Source organism: Hermetia illucens, chromosome 3 (assembly GCF_905115235.1).
Source record: "Hermetia illucens chromosome 3, iHerIll2.2.curated.20191125, whole genome shotgun sequence".
NCBI lineage: Eukaryota > Metazoa > Arthropoda > Insecta > Diptera > Stratiomyidae > Hermetia > Hermetia illucens.
This window is the reverse complement of record NC_051851.1, coordinates 145,654,294-145,673,863: the sequence shown is the minus strand read 5'-3', so window position 1 is coordinate 145,673,863 and position 19,570 is coordinate 145,654,294. Positions and strand designations below refer to the sequence as shown.

The 19,570-nt window shown below is 40.8% G+C and overlaps 1 protein-coding gene across 1 annotated transcript; it reads left to right on the top strand.

Annotated features, from left to right (window-relative positions):
- Positions 1–7,566: 7,566 nt before the first annotated feature.
- On the top strand, positions 7,567–19,218 carry LOC119652776 (cytochrome b5-related protein-like). Its single transcript, XM_038057084.1, has 5 exons — positions 7,567–7,749; positions 17,722–17,848; positions 17,910–18,116; positions 18,174–18,556; positions 18,618–19,218. Exons 1-5 carry the CDS (start codon positions 7,676–7,678, stop codon positions 19,120–19,122), a joined length of 1,296 nt encoding a protein of 431 aa, XP_037913012.1. The 5' UTR covers positions 7,567–7,675; the 3' UTR covers positions 19,123–19,218.
- The last annotated feature ends 352 nt before the right edge of the window (positions 19,219–19,570 follow it).

The window sequence follows — 19,570 nt, the reverse complement described above, 5'->3', positions numbered from 1 at the left end:
TATCTGGCCTCGCACATTGGTCAGGGTCAGCCTAGTCAGTCTTATTAATTTCGTTGGGATACCGAATTCTCTCATGGCCGTGTACAGTTTTACCCTGGCCATGCTATCATAGGCGGCTTTAAAGTCGATGAACAGATGGTGCAACTGTTGTCCATATTCCAACAGTTTTTCCATCGCCTGCCGCACAGAGAAAATCTGATCTGTTGCTGATTTGCCTGGAGTGAAGACTCTTTGGTATGGGCCAATGATGTTCTGGGCGTATGGGGCTATCCGGCCTAGCAAGATAGTGGAGAATATCTTATAGATGGTACTCAGCAACGTGATACCTCTATAATTGCTGCACTGTGTGATATCTCCCTTTTTATGTATGAGACAGATTATGCCTCGTTGCCAATCGTCAGGCATTGATTCGCTGTCCCATACCTTGAACACAAGTTGATGAACCACTTGGTGTAACTGATCGCCTCCATATTTAACCAATTCGGCTGTAATTCCATCGGCTCCTGGCGACTTATGATTTTTTAGCCGATGAATTGCACGGACTGTTTCTCCTAAACTTGGTGGTGGCAGTATTTGTCCGTCGTCTTCAGTTGGCGGGACGGTTGTGTTGTGGATGGCTTCAGTGTTTACTCTATTGTATTGTTATTCGAGCTCGGAGCACCATGCCAACGAGATAGTGATCCGAGTCTATATTGGCCCCCTATATGTTCTGACATTCATCAAGGCTGAGAGGTGGCGGCATTCGATCAACACGTGGTCAATTTGGTTGAAAGTGGTCCCGTCTGGAGAGGCCCACGTATGTTTGTGGACCGCTTTCCGCGCAAACCAGGTACTTCCAACAACCATTTCGTGTGACCCTGCTAATTGAATAGTCCGCAGTCCGTTATCATTTGTTTTTTCGTGTAAGCTATGGGAGCCAACGTATCGCCTGAATACGGGCTCCTTCCCTACTTGACTGTTAAAATCCCCAAGTATGATTTTGATATCATATCTGGGACAGGCCCGGGTCCGTCGTTTTAAAATCCATCCTATCCGAGGCTCCTGTTGTGGCTTCGTAACAAGTTGTTTTCCGTGTAGGGTTGTCAGCCTTACCCAACCCCCAACCTGGAGGACCAGTTGGTACAATTTGTCCCGTTTTTAGGCGCGGGAGACTCGCCTTCATCCTTCTCCGTCTGCAGCTTTTCGTCAAGAAAGAGCTCCCAGAGGTCACCACGTGGAGGTGGAGATAGGGTTTGGTAGTAGAGCTGTTGGTGTTGGTTCAGCAGGCATTTCCCAGGTTTTATGCTCCATCGTGGGTACCAATCCACGTTTCGCCCCGGGACCTATACTACCCTTTGACCACCTACCTATCCTACGCATATATTCTGCAAAAAGCTGATTTTAATTAAGTAAAGTTCAAGTGGATCCTTATCATGCTAGCGAACATGTACAAGGATTTGGTTTCTTATAAAAACAACCCAGGTAAACACGTCGATACAGATACTGACGAGGCTGAGGATGCCCTCATGTGGAATCGTGTACTTGGACATCTAAAGCACAGGCCAGCTAGGTGGGGGGAAATGACTGTTTGTGTACCAAAATAGCTATGGAAAAGGATAACCGAAGCAAGAAATCTAAAAATTATCAAGAAGATTACGGTGCAGAACTTCGCGGCTTTTGGGAGTGGGAAAGTGGACCGACTGCCGACATCCAACAATAGTATAGTTGCAAACTTCATTTCATAAGGGACTGGCAGAATATACGCCAAAACCGCCGTTGCTGATTATACATTCCTTTTCTTTCCTAAATCTTTCAGCACTGAGAGGCACGATGAACAGTAGGTGAATCATGGAATAGAAAGGTGCCGTTTTAAGTGAATGGGAGCGGTTCGAATTATCTGGTTTCGTTCATTGATATTAAAAAAGATCCTCTTTTCCTTTCTAATGATCCTTAAATCATCTATGTACCTTATTTGGGACTTCCAACCTGTCCTCCACTTTGTCTTCATGGGCAATGGTAAAAATGTCATCTACATACTTTGGCAAGATCTTTGGGAGCAGGTCTTTGGAATGTAGATCATTCTCAATCTTGTCCACGAATATATCACTCAAAAAGGGTTTTCCATAGCCACCCCTCTGGTTCCTTTGTGGAACTTTCCTCTGAATGACAGGCAGCTCTCCGGCATGTATTACCCCGCAAGTTTCATGAGCAACCCTATTTCTTTTTTCCACGCCAAGGAAGTGGGATTTTGACTTAGTAGCCACTCCAACAGATACCAAAACGCTTCCTTCACTGGGATGCATGGAAACAAGTCCTCCGCGTCCGGTGTCGTAAATTCCACATCCTTTAGTTTCCTGATGAAGTCCTCTCTATTCCTGATAGCTTTTCCAGCGGGTAATCCTCCTAGTTCCTTTAGTCAACAGCCACTTGACAATATTTTTTTTGTGGCTGTTACAATTTCCCACAATTTGCTGCCAAGTTTGTGGATCTTGGGTAAACCCTTTATTCTTGGCAGTAGAGGGTTGGGCATCTGAAGTTTGGCTGTGCTTTCAATTATGTGGCGGCATTCCTTTAATACCTTTCCCCCCATTCAATGGAATCTGGCAAAAGGTCTTCCCTTAATTCAAAGTATCCTCCCGTCCAAAGTTTTACGAACATTGCCGGATCGTAGTCCGTCTTCTCCACTATTATGAACGCATTTCTTTTGTCCGTTTTTTGATAAATTGATTTACATTAAATTGTCCTATATTATGGCAAGGTAAAGAAAAATACCGAAGCAGCAAGTGGAAAAGTCGCCCCTGAAGTAGTTAAGAACGAAGGAAAAAAGACAGAGTAAACTGTCTATTGTATCAAACGTATGCTGAAAGGAGGCTTGATTCTTTTCCATATTCTGGGATTCCTTCCCTAACCATTTGCGAACCCGATGCGTGGGAAACATTTCTGCTGAAACGATTTCCCTCATCTCCTTGCCTGGTTTATGGATCTTGCGGAGTCCTTTGATCCTACGAAGTAGTGTTTGGGACTTTCAGTCTGTTGGTTCTCAAAAGTGGTAGGCATTCCTTAACAACTCTGTCCACCTGTTTTACGAGTTATGCTAGAGGATCGGTCATGACTCTTCTGTGCGGTCCAATATCCAGCTTTTCCTTCTTCCGGTTTTCGTAGCCCTCTTTGTCCAAAATGAATAGTGCGTTGCCTTTATCTGCTTTGATATAGTAAACGGACTTCTCTATGAGCTCTTTAATTATCTTCCTATCTTTATTGGTGTTCGTGGCCTTTCTACTTCAATTTTCATTGACGGTGTTCGCTGTTACTGCCCTGATGCACTCTTTCTGTGCTAGAGTGGTTAAAGATGTCAGAGAGTATAGAAAGGGATGTCCATTACCTTTCTTGGACCTGCTGTTACTTCCTCCTGAAGCAAAAGAAATTAGACCTGGAAATCCACAAGAAACTGACAGACATCAAACGAATTATCCCCAGCGCTTCGAACTAGCTCATTAACATAAACTCGCCTATTGCAAGTACACCATCTACCGGATGCTAACTCTTCCCATTTTCCCGGAGGGAGTGATGCAAATGACGAAGCATATTTTTGATGTCGCCAGAATGCATACACCGTTTGTTTGTGATTTTAACACGTGGGCAGCAGATTGGGGTAGTTGATGATAATTTTCTCCAAATTACTCGTATGTACACAGATATAATGCCGGCGTTAAAGGCATGGCCACCTTTCTAGTGAGAGGGCAAGACTCAAATACCTACCTAACGTGTCTATGGGAGTGTTTAAGGAGGTAAATAGACTATGGTCCACAACATTGGAATGAAAGCCATTACCAGAGAAAACCAGAGTGTTTGGCTGATCTGCCGAGACTTTTGAAGATGATGCATTACTGACGCTTTAGGATGAAGGTTGGAGTACACTTAAAGTTTTGTTGTCATTCCCAATGTGGTTAGCAAAGAGGTAAGCAATCGATAAAAGGCGAAATTTCAGGAGGAAGGGTCGACAGAACAAAGAACGTGGCTCATTGCAAGGAATATTTTATCTAGAGAAGGTTCAATTGTTGTTGACGGCATAAGGCGCACTGCAAGATAAGTACGTGAGAGAGCGATGAAACATGTCAATTTTCCCAGAAAAAACATTTATAATAAGCGGGAGGTAAAGGATTGTCTGAAGCATCAAAGTGACAAAAAAATAGATTACAATACACACTGGTCGCCAACGGGATCAAGAGTTTGCAACTTTTATAACTATGTAAGAACTCAAGTCTCCAAAGAATACCTGAGGACTGACAAGATCATTGTCTTGTGTAGTAAAAGTAACACGTTTCGAGTGGAAGAGCTGTTGTACGTTGAAATAGGCTCTGTTGGCTGCCAACAACCGGACGCGAATTTCGTTGTTTTAGCTGTTTTTGGCTGAGATTTTCCATCCTAGATAGGAGGAATTATCATCGGTCTCAAAATTATAGTCTTTTATCTTTATTGTTCACGTTTGACCAGCGCCATTTAATATTGTTGCCTCTTTAGTTTTTGGAGCTGGCGTTTCCACCATGTATTGCCTTCATTAATCATTACAGCTCAAGATCTCGCGCCACCTGCTCTATCTGGATGAAGGAAGACCATACACCCCGGATTGTTCTTTCCATAATGTCAACCTGATAGGGCATCCCCTTGTCTTAAAACGTTATTTATGGTGAACGGTCTCGAGAGTTATCCTGCTACTTTTATCTGGCCTCATGCATTGGCCAGAGTCAGCCTAATCAGCCTTATCAATTTAGCTAGAAGACTAAATTCTCCCGTGGCCGTAATTAGTTTTACCGTAGCTATGCTATCATGTTTTGGTTTTAAAGTCTACGAAAAGAGGGTACATGCATGCAAAGTCATATTCCGATAGATTTTGGATTACTTGCTTTTTGTTGTTAAGCAATTCATAAAAGTCCTCAACGCATCGCTCCTATATCCCTTCTTCCGCACCTGATGCGATTGCTCCCTGTATTTTCCGAGTTCACAGAATAGTTGATTTTCCCAGGCGCAATCTGTGAAGTCGCTTCTCCACTCGACGAAGTTCATGATAGACATACGGCTGTCCGCACTCTTTAAGAGTACAGCATTGCTCGGTATGCAAGATTTTTCTGTTCCACTGTTAGCTTACATTCATGGTCGAACCAGTCGTTCCGACTTTTTTGCGACTGGGGCCAAATATATTAGGGGTCATAACAATGATCACGTTCTTCAAGTGGTGGAGAAGATCATTTGCCGATGCTTCATCTCCAGGACCTCCGTTGGTTAACTGCAATATAACGAGATAATGATCCGAGCCGATATTATAATAATAATCCTTGACGCAACAATTAAAACGGATCAGGGCCTTGAAGTGTGTTAGAGCACATCATTCAAGACCGTAACGGTACATTACGGAATCACACTATAGTGTAGGAAGCAATGTGGTCAGCATTGCGCTCGCCCGAGATTATTACCCTGATTTGACTCAGGTACTCATTTACAACTGAGTCAACTGGTATCCGACGTCAAATCACGATACAAATCCGACTGTCAAAATTATAAATGTATTTTAAACCTCGACCTTCCGTACGACAATCTTGTGCTTTAACCACTGAGCTATCCGGTCAGTCTCTATTGGACCTCCTATATGTTCATTCATCAAGGCACATGTCTATTTGGACCTGTTTCTGCACAAACAAACATTGTCACATGAAATAGTTGTTGAAAATACAACTATTTCATGTGACAATGTTAGTTGGATAATCCGCAGGCCGTTGTCATTGGCAGTTTTATGGGAGCTTTCGAAGCCAATTTATCATCTGAATACGGGCTCCGTCCCAATTTGGCTGTTAAAATCTCCAAGTACCAATTTGATTCGTACTTACCTACGGTGGGCTTCGAAGATTCGTTCTACTGCCTTGTGGAAGGTATTCTTCTCCGACTCTCCAGCTTCCTCTGTAGGCCATGAACGTTAATGAGAGATACACAAAGTGCCTAGCTGTTCGCTTCACTTCAAAGACGATAAAAGCAGGTTCCATTGTCGGGCTGTCTAGGAAACCTACTCAAAACGCATGGTTTACTAGATAATCGCTATAAATTATGCTTTATTGACTCTTCTTCAGGAAACCAGTTTCTTTCCAGCGCATGTCCTGTAAAGCTATTATATCATTATATATATATTGATATTGGAACAGGTTATCAACTAGCTGCTTGGCAACTCCTTTTCTGTTCGAGAAGCGCATTTCCATGAGGAAACGCACAAATCGCCCGTCCGTTTTCGTTGTCAGACCTGCCGTTGTTAAGTCCGTCTATACCGAGGCTTCTTTCGTAGCACCATAACTTTGGCTTTCGGTAGAGGGTACAGTCCAGTTGGTATAATTTTTCTCGTTTTTAGACGCGGGAGACCCGTCTTCATCGTTCTTCATTGCCAGTTTTCTACTAAGAAAGAAGTTTTAACGATCACCACGTTGAGGTACGAATAGCGTTTGGAAGTAGAGCTCTTGGTGTTGGTTCAGCATGCGTTTCCCAGGTTTTATCCTTCGTAATATGTACTAATCCATGTTTCGCCCTAGGATCTATACTACCCTTTGACCGTCACTATGTTCATCAATTGTTAAGTTGATAATCACATGACAGATTGTGGCTAAATTCAGTTCAACATCTCCAAGTGAAGGCGAGACGTGAGTATTACATAATCGAGATATCAGGTGAGTGAATGATGTGCAACGAATGGACATAGATGGGTGGTAGGAGATGCTCAAGGTTTCATTGATTACATTTTTCATCATGAATATTTTACTAGAAGGTCAGGTAGTGAAGAAAGAGTATTATGAGACGTCTGCGCCAATCAATTGATGGGAAATGAAAGGATTTGTGGGTATAAAACCTACAGATTTCTAACACTTAATACTATGGTTATCTACGAATTTTTGGTCAAACCCGCAACGAATACCATCCAAACGCCACTAAATTCACCCGATTTCGCTTCCTGCGATCCTCTTTCTGGTTGTTCGCTTCCACCGCAATATTTCTAAAAGAAATTGATCTGGTCGAATGCAATGCATCGAACAGGCACATATGATCCCAATGTATTGATCGAACTCCAAAAGAAAAAAATTATATGGTGGAAGGATAATGAACAAGATTTAACTTTTCTTCAACTCTCCCACATACTATGCATATCTTCGTAAGAAGTTCTACAATAGTTTTTACTACCACTTTCACACAATTTAAGGCAACTGATTAAAAGTTCCAGCACCATTATTTTAATTAATTTAATTTTAACCACAATCTGAAAAAAAAATATCTGACGCTACTGTGTTACAGTACACCGTATCAATAGATGCTATTTATAACAGATTTATTTAAATAAAATAAGGAACATATGCGTCATCAAGTGACAATATAAATAATATTTTTTCTATATAGTCTTGTGCTGTGGAAGGGATTACCCTGATTTGCAAATTTCCATGATCAAAATCAATAAAACTTGGGCAACCAGCTGCTTACTAAGTTAGTTCTTTTGGGCACTCGGTCGAGTCAGTTAGTTCTCGTGGAAGTACTCACTCGGAAAAGAGTAGAACCCATAGTGAAGTCTCAACCATAAATTCAATTCACAATCGAATCCTTAGAGAATCGTGCTGTGTGGAGAAAAATTATTGTTCTAAGTACACGAAAAGTGTAACATAAAGCCGGGAAAATGACTTGGAAAAATTCACAAATTTCAAATAAATTTCCCACTTATCGTAATAGCGCTTTTATTACAACTCACAGGTAAGATGAAAGGACATGTTATGTCGGTTAAAACTGGGGTTGAAAAAAAATTGTATGGTTTCATTTATTAAAATCTTAAGTACAAGAATTAATTTTAAAAGATACTTGATAAAAAAGGTCAAACAATAGATTCATAAACCGTAAAAAGTTGAATAATTGCCTGAACTTGGTGGTCTCATAACCGTCATATAACTATACTCAGGAAGCCATAAGTCTTCGATCGAAGCGCATGGTAAGCTCATGACGCTTCTCTCAATAACACCAGTGTCATAAAAATCACCCCAATTGAAAATTTATAGTGTTTCCCCGATTATTTCGGGGTTGAACATTATCGCCTTTACTGTGGTGCCTAATCAAATCGGACTAAGCAGCCCAAAATGTGATTCAGTATTTGATTGGAAGGATAAACTTTGCCCATATTTAACTATGTGGCAGTCTTGGATAAAACTGAAAAATTTCAACCTTTTAGAATCCCAAAAAATCATCATGACAACCTTTCAAGCTGACAACCAAAATTACGCTTGGTACGAGTTACCTCCCCTTTTCAACTCTACTCGTCTTGCCAAAGTCTTAACTACGGGGAACGGATAAACAGCCTTTTACATACCTCCAGACGTTATTGTTTGTTTTGATTAGTGGAAAGTTTTAGAATCCATCAATTCTCGATAACCAACTATGTCTACAATTATCCTTTGTCCATTCCCCTAGCTACTTTCAACCTTACCAAAAAGCTAGTCATTGTCCTTAAAAGATGTGTGGGTATTTCAATCTAGATCGTTTCTCGTCCTTTTAGGAATTTCGTTCTGTCATTCATATACTGGAAACTTGTCTAGTGCCGACTCTCCTAACCCTTCGTAGAAAGTCAGGCCTCATGGTGAGAAATTTCATCACATCATGAGGTATTTTTTTTCAAATACATATGTATAATCTAAAGTATGTCCGGGAAACTGATCTTCCCTACAGTTTTCCTCCTAACATTTCTACCAGCCACTCTTTGAAGCCATCTTAATTTCGATTTTCACATCATGCTTTTCACGATGAAATTTTGGCTTATATTTGATCCACCTTCATTAGTTAGATAATCCTTAGAAGTTTTTAAACATGTCCTCGTTCTCAAATTTTTGAAGCAAAGATCACAGAAGCCAAAACAGCAAGCATTCTAAGTTGAATGAAATCCCATCCCCTATCCTAGAAAATGTCATTCAAATCTGCAGTTCTCAATGAAAACTCTTTAAGGGGTGGTACCTATCTATCTCTAGAAAAAAAGTAAAAATGGGAAAAGTAGCGGCGATTTCGACGTACAATCTTAGCAACTCCTAAGGTGGTACCTAAATTAGATTGCCGAAAGCCGTATGACAACAGAATCCGGTCGAAACAAGTTCTTTATTCGCCATTCAAATCATGGAAATTTGTCACACCCATGACGTTTTCGACCAAAGGGGAGTAGATTTTAGAGGAGTTTTTGTTTATTCGTTCGTACGCAGAGGTCTATCATGTCAAGTGTCACTTTTTGTCGCTATAAGGAATGGTCTACGTGCCTTTTCATAACAAAAAGCTACCACTCGAGCAGAAATTTTTTCCACGCCAATTTTGTTATCACCAACTGTAACCTTCGTTTTTTTTTATGGAAAATTTTTAACCAGGCGCCTGGCATTCCTTAAAATATACTATCATAGTACATCGTCTGCTGCAGACATTACGGAAAAATTGAGTTGATAATAATTTCACGCAAAATTTATTTCAAAGAAGTTCTAAAAACAATTAAACCTTATGTCAAAAAAATGGAAAAATACGCAATTTTTCCATTAGTATTCCACTCAGTGATAAGAAGTCTTGTAAAAATTTTTTAATAGTTTGCGCGGCCCTTACGTAATCTGAGTAGTGATAGAGATTATCGCTGAAAGAATTAATGAAGTGTAGCAGAAGGCCGTTAAAGATTGTCTCTCGTAATTATAAAAATAAATGATGCTAAAAATACGTGTGCATTTCCAAAGTATCTGACACAAAAACAGGGAGGTGGTCGATATGGTGAAGCGTCAGACTTGCGTTTTTCGTACCCCGGGTTCGAACCCTGATTACGTTTTGAACGTTTTTGTTAGTCTAGCAGTTGTAGGCTTTTCAGAAGCTCGGTATTGAGTGATAACGAAACTGCAGCACAATCGCATAGAAGGTGAAGTGGCTAAAAATAAACAAGTCAGGAAACCGGAAGCTGGACGCTTCAGGTACGAAAGGTTTTGTGTATTTCTTAGTACGTAGCACGTAATATATGCATATATTATGTGAGAATATCCACTTTCGGATGATATTGACATTCATAGTCTTGAATTTGCAAAGAAGCGACAACTTTGAGGTATTATAACTTTGTTAGTAATAGTGCGATTTCCACCAAACTTGGTAAGATCATGCTCTATGTTATATCCTATATTGTTACGAAATTTCGTAGTCCTAGCATGAACTTAAGGGGGGTCTTGCAGCGAATTACTAAAAATTATAGTAATATACTATTATTAACTTTATTTGTGCAGATATCAGTGTGGAAGGTATTTCGGAGCCCAGGCACCATATAGTGGCAGCCTCTTGATTTTTTTCAGATTTTTCGGTTGGGTAGTTTCTGAGAATGGCCCCCGTAAAGGAATGGTCACTTTCAACCCCTCGCCCTCCCCACCTTTTCAACAAATGTCAAAACTAAGACCGTCTTCGAAAAGTACTAACCGAGACCTTTAATTTGATACCCCACATGACTATATTTGATGAAAAAAAAAATTACACCCCCCTTCTGCATGTATGGGGACCCCCCCTTAAATTCATCATTAAAGGATGTAACTCACTGTATGCGTGAGCGTTCACAGTTCCCAGCTTCCCACCAAATTTGGTGTCAATCGCTGCAACCGTCTCCGAGAAAAATGCGTGTGACGGACAGACAGACAGACAGACAGACAGACAGACAGACAGACAGACGGACAGACAGACAGACAGACAGACTGTAAACCGATTTTAATAAGGTTTTGTGTTTACACAAAACCTTAAAAAGAGAGCATATATAAATATGCATATACCGAAAAATAAGAATCAAATTCAATATATCAGAATCCCTCCTTTTCCTGACACCATGAAATTTACCTTCACCAACCGCAAGTCAAGGTCCTAAAGATTAAATTGTATTCCGCATGATTGACCTAATATATGACTACAAAAGATGGCGAACTCAATTTAAATCAACCCACCCCGCTATCGAATAGGACAAAAAGAAACAGATGCACAAATTTAAAATCTCTACCAATTGATCCTTGGAAACCTTGGAGTAGACATTACTGAACAAACCTTTTGCATCAAAAGAGCTTGATCTGACAGTGATACTGTAAAATAGATCATCTAATTATCCTCAACCAATAAATCCTTTTCCTGCTAAAGTAACAGGAGGTCCAGATACCTATTAAATCTAGTGCAACCCTCGCCTCTTTCGTGTGAAGTGAACTATTTTGAATGGATGGTACTTTCAGAAGAACTCCCGTATTCTTCGGACTGGATCGACCTAAACAACTGGTAACCTTAAAAACCTACTTTAGGTCGTTAATGAGCTGAAACTTCCTAGTCCTGTCCTTCTAAATAGGTTCTCAACTCCTCATATGCATAGTATGCTTGTAAAACATTTATAATGAACACAAAGTTGAGGATGTTCAAATAAATATTCAAGTTGTCAATCCTCCAAGTAGAACCACCCAACAAACCGAACAGGTGGCGAATTTTAACGTTTAAGGGCCACCAACACAGGTCCAGCAGATAGTCCATCAATAAACAATTGCTCGGTACTTTGATAGTTAGTTCGTCAAGGTGAGTCGAATTTTTGGGATCCTCCTTGTCTTAGCTTCCACGACCTATTCAAATTAAGATGTTCTATTGCTTTGGATCCTTAACAAGAGCCAAAAAGAGGGATATAGAAGGGTTCGTCAAATAAAAGAGCAAAAGCTAATCGGAATTGGTTGTGTTCCACAAATAACTATTGATAGAGATTTATTCAGAGAACTTCAGAATCTGAACTAATCGAACCAAAAGGAAGGGAAAGGAAATAAAATAAAATTAGATTAAATACGATAAAAGACGGTAAAAAAGAATTGAGTCCGCAGAATAAAAGATAATAATGAAATGACAGTTTCTAATTAGGTTGTGAAAGGAGTAAAGATGAGAAGGCCACCACAGCGTCTTAGGAGATAGGTGAGGAAAATGCTAGAACTTTACTTACTGAATAAATCAATATGACACCTGCCAGACAAATATAAGATGGACCACCATGAAATGAGACTCCGCAAGCTACAACTTATCCCCCAGTATCTTTGGGAGCCAGTTCAGTGGATTTGTATTGGTAGCAGATGAAGCAACCTAAGGAGGTACTTTGAAATCAGTAGGATCAAGAAGAACATCAAATCGCCCTTTTCGGTAGTTGGCATCCATTTTATGACGAATCGAACCAATTGGGAAGAAGTCCAAAAAATTGTATTGAATGCAGCTTTGCTCTAACTATACTTCACAAGGAACTCCTAGAATTATATCGCGTCTGAGGTTGTATCTACAACTACCATTTCTCCCACCTTATTTAAAGCATCGGCACCGATTTATTGAGTTAGGACACTGTTACACTGCCCCAGATCAGCATTGACAATACTAGGAAATGAATGAAAAGTAAAGTGGAGAATGGTACCGGAACTATGCCATCCCCCGGAAACACCCTTGCTTGAAATTCTGGATATGGAAGAAGAGACATAATCTGCCGATGCACTCGATTGCAGCAATACTCCCAAAGTTATTCCAAACGTCTTCGGAATTCAACGTACGCGAGGAGCCACCGCAGCTTTTGCAAATACTTAACGAACCCCGATAGAGCGTTAACGCTTTCGCTACCCCTTCCTTTATCATCATCATCAACGGCGCAATAACCGGTATCCGCTCTAGACCTGCCTTAATAAGAAACTCTAGACATCCCGGTTTTGCGCCGAGGTCCACCAACTCGATACCCCTAAAAGCTCTCCGGGGTCGTTCGTCGTTTCCTTGCTCGATCTATTTATACGATCTACTATGTCCAAGTTCTGAACGATCAGTCAAATTGTTCGATAAAACGAATGAACTTGCCCGGTGACATGAGTTGGATAGAAGGTGCGTAGCATCAGTTTTTATGTCCCGACCCTTACTGGAGTTTACGATCAAAGTTCGCTTAAATGAATAGTCAATTCGTTTTCGCTAGGGTAGAACATATTCAACTAGGTTCATCTAGCCTAACCCCTTTCCCAGGTTTGTCACTTTGCGGATGGTATGCCATTTCGGCAAAAGTGCCGGACAGTCTAGTATAATATAGGAAGCCATCTCGTCCTCCTCATTGCATATTGAGGCACCAGTATAGGGGCAGTCATCATGTACAAATACTCCTGTAAGCAACGACCAGTTATTAGACCTATCAGTGTCCCCATTTTAATTTTATCCAGTTCGGTGGGGTTCGGGATGCTCAGTCTTTTGTGATTTTCAAATTTTTTTAAGTGTTCTTGCAAGTACATTCATTTTTTCATTGCTGACAATACGTTAAGCGATGTTTCTGCAACAAGGGACACTCGTATCCAAAGTAGGCACCGAGACTAGATCTTTTTAATACGAAAGTACAGAATTCCGGACTCCTATTCTGAAAAAGATCCCTTGCAAAGAACTCCCCCCCCCCCCCATTTGCGCCTATTACGCAAACCTGCAACTGTTAGACAAGTTACATCAAGCTTGACCTATTTAGGAGGATATAACCCATGGTTCAAAAGCTTTCAAATTCGCTGCCAGCTCCTCTATCTATATCCATCTTTTTCTTCAGAAAAATTAAGTCCAGCAAACACCCAACTGCATATATCCTCACTTTGCAGCATGACGTCAATTAAGGTGCCCAGAAATACTCGACATTCCCTGCCAAAGAAGCATCGATCATGGCACCCGCACTTTCTACAAAAGAAAAGAGTGGATCAGGCACCGCCAACCACTCTCTTGCAATAAATATAGTTGACTGACCGTGATTTACCGATTCTGTGTAGCTAATGTTAGTAATACACGCACTCGTTAAAAGAGTGGGTTAAAAAATAATCAAATTGACCGTGGGTCCGGCTGAACTCGGTCGTTTGTTTCTGATTAGCTGTGTGGTCCATCTTCCTTTCGATTTGCTCTCCCTAGATTGGTGATATGTACTGTGGGTGCAAGTCCTGTCTTCACGAGCAACTAGTCCGTTCTGCAGGGCGTAGATGGTATTCTTCTATCACCAATGCCGTTAGCTTCAAAGTTATAACTACTCTAAACGCTCGCGGTACATCAGTTTGCTGAGGAAACTGTAGGAAAAAAACGGACTGAATTGCGCTCATTAGAATCAATGACACTTACTAGACACCGAATGCCTGACATTGGCCATCATCCGGCTAAATACAAACATTCCAGGAGCAGTCTTATTCAAGATGTTCAAAATCTGCTCGCAGAACCCAACCTTCGAGTCTATCATAATTCAAAGGTATATCGCTGTCGCGCTTTGACTCAACCGTAATCTCACCAAATTGAATAGGAAGGATATGAGAATTCTCTCTTCGGTTAGGACGAGTACTTGGATTTTCTCATAGCTAGGAAGAGTCTGTACTAGGATAATCTATTGAATTGCTGAACCACCGTAATCAGAGTGCGATAAGCTTTTTCGACTGAACATACGGGTACTAGCACCGCAAACGTCATTCGAATCCTACCAACATACTAAAGGGATGAAAGTCCAGGAAGTTTAACATGAGTCCCTGCTGTGTAGGCATAATCTCACAGCTCCATCCTTGAGCCCACGAGAAGCTCTGTCCGCAATATGGGCACATTCCCCAGGAATTCTCCCATACCAAGAGGATGGTACGCTGACAGCAACTCACCTTTTAGCATTTTTGTCAGAAGAAACTTCATAGCCTTCAAGTGAGAGATTGAAACACCAGCCACTAAATACAATTTGAACGCGCTGAGTACCAAACCCAACTTCAGCAGGTATTTAGAAATACTATCGACCTCTATTATTTTTTTGTCCTTCGAGATCAACACTGCCTCTTATTGCTTGTGCTCGCTTAAATAGAGTGAAATGGAAAAGATGCCTGTATTACTTCGTCCGCCTTAGCGGCCGTCATGCAACCCTTTATCAATGAGTTCCGCGGTTTTGAAAGATCAACGGATACCCGAGGGCCCGTGGTCCCCTAGTTCCTGTTGGTAATGTGCTTTTTACCCATTGGATACGTGGCGATGTTTTTAATCGCACTTCTGTATTATTATTAAGGGTCACCTTGTCTTGGCCTCTTACGCAATGCACTTTACCACAAACTAAAGCAATTGCTTTATAAGAAAAAAACTGCAGTTTTCCACCAGTCCACGGAGGAACATCGCACTGGATTTGGCAGATAAATGTCAATTGTTAATAAATGCACTAACACTGTCTGCAGGTTCTCCTTGGGGAAGTATTAGATATTGTCTTGAACCAAATGCGACAACAACATTCTTTAACACTTATCGGCGCCAGATATCCCGGTCAGGAAATGGCAGCCATACTCGTGCAACCCAGCTCGTGGCATAGCCCGCCACGCAATCAAAGCAATCAACTCTCCATCAGAGAAAATTACAAATGCCTCTTTTCTACGTTCTGTACTCAATCTTCTTCTTTTTCTTCAGCCTTTGTCCCGTTCACAAGCGGCGCCGGCTCGTCGTGATCGGCTTCGCCATTTGGCTCTATCGAATGCCTGATCTGGGTGCAATCTCGAGGCTTTTAAATCCCCACCTAGCCTTTTGGTCGTTTACCATCGACTTCGATGTTCAGACCAATCTTGGCAAGTGAACTCTCGTTTGCACGAATTGCGTGATCATACCATCGAAGACACCTCTCTCGCAACTTTTTCACGATCGGTGCAACCCCATAACGATCGCGAATATCCTCATTTCGGATGTGATCTAAACGTGTGACGCCACTAATCCAACGTAGCATCTTCGTCTCCATTACCGCAAGACGCGTTCATTGTCTTTTATAGTCGGCCAACACTCAGAACCATAGAGGGCGACTGGACGGACGAAATTGCGGTAAATTTTAGATTTGAGACGTTCGTTGATATGTCGATCACAAAGAACACCAGTTGTGGAACGCCACTTCATCCAGGTTGCGTTAATGCATGAAGCAATTTCATAACGCAGTTCTCCATTGGCTGATAGCGTTGACCCGAGGTATTTAAATCGCTCAGTTCTGAGCAGATCACTGCCGCTGACAGTGATTGTGCCTGTTTCATGGTGATCGGTCGTCAAAAATTCAGTTTTGTTTAAATTCAATCTGGGAGCGTGTTGCATGAGGCGATCATTTCATTTTTGAACAAGTTGCTCGAGATCATTTTTGCTATCAGATGCTAGGAAAACATCATCTGCATAAAGCAGTGTGTAGGGCGCTGGACGTTGGATATCCCGTGTGACGATGTCCATAACAAGAACAAAGAGGAGTGGTGAGAGGGCGCTTCCTTGATGAATACCAACAGAGACACGAAGCGGTTTTGATACACCCGCCATACTTCGAATTTTACTTTTCGGATCGTGGTACTCAATGCTAAAAAGGAAAACTGCTTACACCAACAATCTACCTGTTGGTTTTTGAGGTGGCGTGAAAAGTTCCCTTCAACAATGCTTTTCTACTTCGATTAATTCAAAGCTCATTCACTGTGACTTTCCTGAATGATCCACCCTCAAGCGGCCACCTTTTTCATCCTGTTTCCCTTATCTAACTGGAAAAGCACGACCAGTACTATCCAGAACACAGTGTTATGTCGTATGCCTAACTCTCCTAATCAACACAACTTTTTCACTATGAGTCCATCATTGAACTTGGTCAAATGGACAAAATTTTTTCCGGAACCCTACGTACTGATTTCATCAAAACAACTTTGGTTGAACGACTTTCACGAATCAATACTTAACCCACAAAATTGAAATCAATAGGAAAATACTACGCATTGTTGAATCGCTAAGCCCAACTGCCGTTATCAACCGATTAGCTGACCTTTCATCTACTCTGGCGCCAAGAGCTGAACGCCCACCCACACAAAACACTCCTACATGAGCTTATATAAGCAATAAAGTAACAACTCAAAATCACAATTCACTATCTCAAGTGAAGTTCATTCAATGTTTGAACGATACATACGTTTAACCATAGTGTTAACAATAGCACAACAACAATGTCAAAGATTTAAAATATAAATAAATGTTTTGTGTAGTCAATTGAGTATTAATAGGTTTAGGGAATCATTAAACAGAATGAAAATTTATAATTAATTTTAGGAAAAATGTGTTGTAAATATGAATTTTACTAAGTGAGAATTCAATTATGGGTCCGAGGACTTTGATATAAAGGGAATCCGAAATATACGGTAAAAACAACTATAGGTACTTTTCGAAATGAAGCCGGAACAGGCCGGAGAAAGGACCACTTCATGCTACATTTAACTGCTTTCGCTGCAAATGAATGAAATTAAATATTCAATCATTGTTTCCGCTGTGTAGAGCGTCCACTTTATGGCCTTGATCAAGTCGTCACACCAGAACATACAGTTAACATCACCCTTGCTATCCCACCATTGGGTCAAGGGGGCGATATCCGCCTGTTAAATTCGAATTTGTAATCTACCCTACATAACCTACCGCCGCTTATCCAATAACACAGTAGGCAATGTATTTTCCTGCATGCAAACGAAACTTCATGACCATCAGACCATCGCGTCTCCCACCACGACCCCCCCTCCCCGTCCACAACTCCGATCCTATCTTCATGATAAGGATCGCTGTCAAACAAACTTAGCTCGACTAACTGAAAGACTTCGTAGATATAAATTGACAAAATTAGCTCTCTTAAATATAATTATATATTGTATTATAATTTTTAATTATTATAAAATTAATATTCTTTACTTTCAGCTGGCTCGAGGGTAAACGAAAGGATGATAATGCCGAGGGGCTCTGGCGTGTCCACGACTCAATTTATGATTTATCCGACTTTATAAATAAACATCCAGGTGGTCCTGACTGGTTAAAACTCACCAAGGTATTATTCCAACATGTGAACTATAAATCCTTGAATAAAACTATCAATCACCACTTTAAAGGGCACCGATATAACTGAACTCTTCGAGGCTCACCACTTAACAAGCACACCCGAACGGATCCTTGAGAAATATAAGGTTCGAGATGCTAAAGAGCCTAGGAACATCACGTTATCACTCAAGGAGGATGGTTTCTATAGAACTCTAAAATCGCGCGTCATTGAAAAGCTAAAAACTATTGATTGTAAAAAATACAGCGCCAGATCAGATGTAAGAAACTGAAATATTTAATTTTTAAATAATTGATAGCATCCTTTGTTTTTACAGCTCATTCACTCATCGATTCTAGCTCTATCATATATCTTTTCAATGGCAAGTGCCTTTTACGAAAGCAAAATCCTCGGGATAATTGCCGGTCTCTTCATCACTTGGACTGTGATAATTGCACATAATTACTTCCATCGCAAGGACAATTGGCGGATGTACACCTTCAATCTTTCCTTGATGAACTACAAGGATTGGCGAGTCTCCCACGTTTTGTCACATCATATGTTCCCGAATTCCTATCATGACTTAGAATTATCCGCGTACGAGCCAATCTTCTGTTGGGTTCCAAATCCTTTTATTAAGAACTTCACACAGCGATACATATCGTGGATTTATTTCCCCTTCGTCTACACAGTTATCACGATTTTGGAATATATTAAGAGGTAAACGAATCCTTCTTTTATCTTGAATTTAAGGTATGCCTAAAAGCATTTTTATTTTCAGGACTGTCTACAGCATCGCAAAAGGAGTCAACCTTATTGAACCCAACGACGCTCTTTCACTCACGGTACCACTGGCAATGTACGTGGTCAACAGCAGCGCACCCCTCAAAGTCTTGCAGTTATGGCTAATCATTTTGCTAAGTGCTAGCTTCACATTCGCTCTGATCGGTCTTCATGCCGCCCATCATCTTCCTGAAAATTTACACGAAGGAGACGCAATGAGAGATAACCGAGACTGGGGACTATATCAAATGGATACAATTATTGATCGACGCGATCTGAAAGGATCACAGTTTCTGGTTTTAACTCATTTTGGTGATCACACTTTGCATCATTTGTTCCCAACTTTGGATCATGGAATTTTGCCACACCTTTATCCAATTTTGTATCAGACGATTGAAGACTTTGAAGGTCAATTAAGAGAATGCAGTTGGTTGCATCATATTATTGGGCAGTTCAAGCAATTGGCAAGAATCACTCCGAATCCTCTCCCTCCTAAAAATTAAGATAATGTCCGTTTTGTTTGTTGTTATGGTCTTAATTTAGAAATTCAGACCAGTTGTTGATAAATTTAAAATAAAACAAATGAATTCCCATGAAAATAGTTTTTCAATTAGAAAAAATTCTAATATTGTCCCTCAGCCACCCACTCCTTAAATTGCTAACTAGATTAAGGTAGACTTGGAACTTTTGATATCCTTTGGAAAACTTCTGCCGGATTTTCCCGATGATAATATAAAATTTTTGTGGCTTCTTACAACGACAATAACCATGAGTACCTTTGCCCCCTAATCCTGCAACTTGAAATAGTCTTCAGTTCTCGAAATTACCTGTAAAGAGATCCGAATCCAAGTTCTCGACATCCTTGCCTTTATGTCCTTACATCCTAAAACCGACGAGGGGACCATTTAGACCAATCAATTCGTCTCAACAATAGCCCCCTCCCACCATAAA

What these genes read in the sequence shown, in the direction of transcription:
- LOC119652776 (XM_038057084.1), top strand. Translation starts at nt 7,676, where the DNA reads ATGACTTGGAAAAATTCACAAATTTCAAATAAATTTCCCACTTATCGT. An exon ending in GCTTTTATTACAACTCACAG is followed by an intron (nt 7,750 to 17,721) that starts GTAAGATGAAAG and finishes CTTTACTTTCAG; the next exon opens with CTGGCTCGAGGGTAAACGAA. An exon ending in AATACAGCGCCAGATCAGAT is followed by an intron (nt 18,117 to 18,173) that starts GTAAGAAACTGA and finishes TTGTTTTTACAG; the next exon opens with CTCATTCACTCATCGATTCT.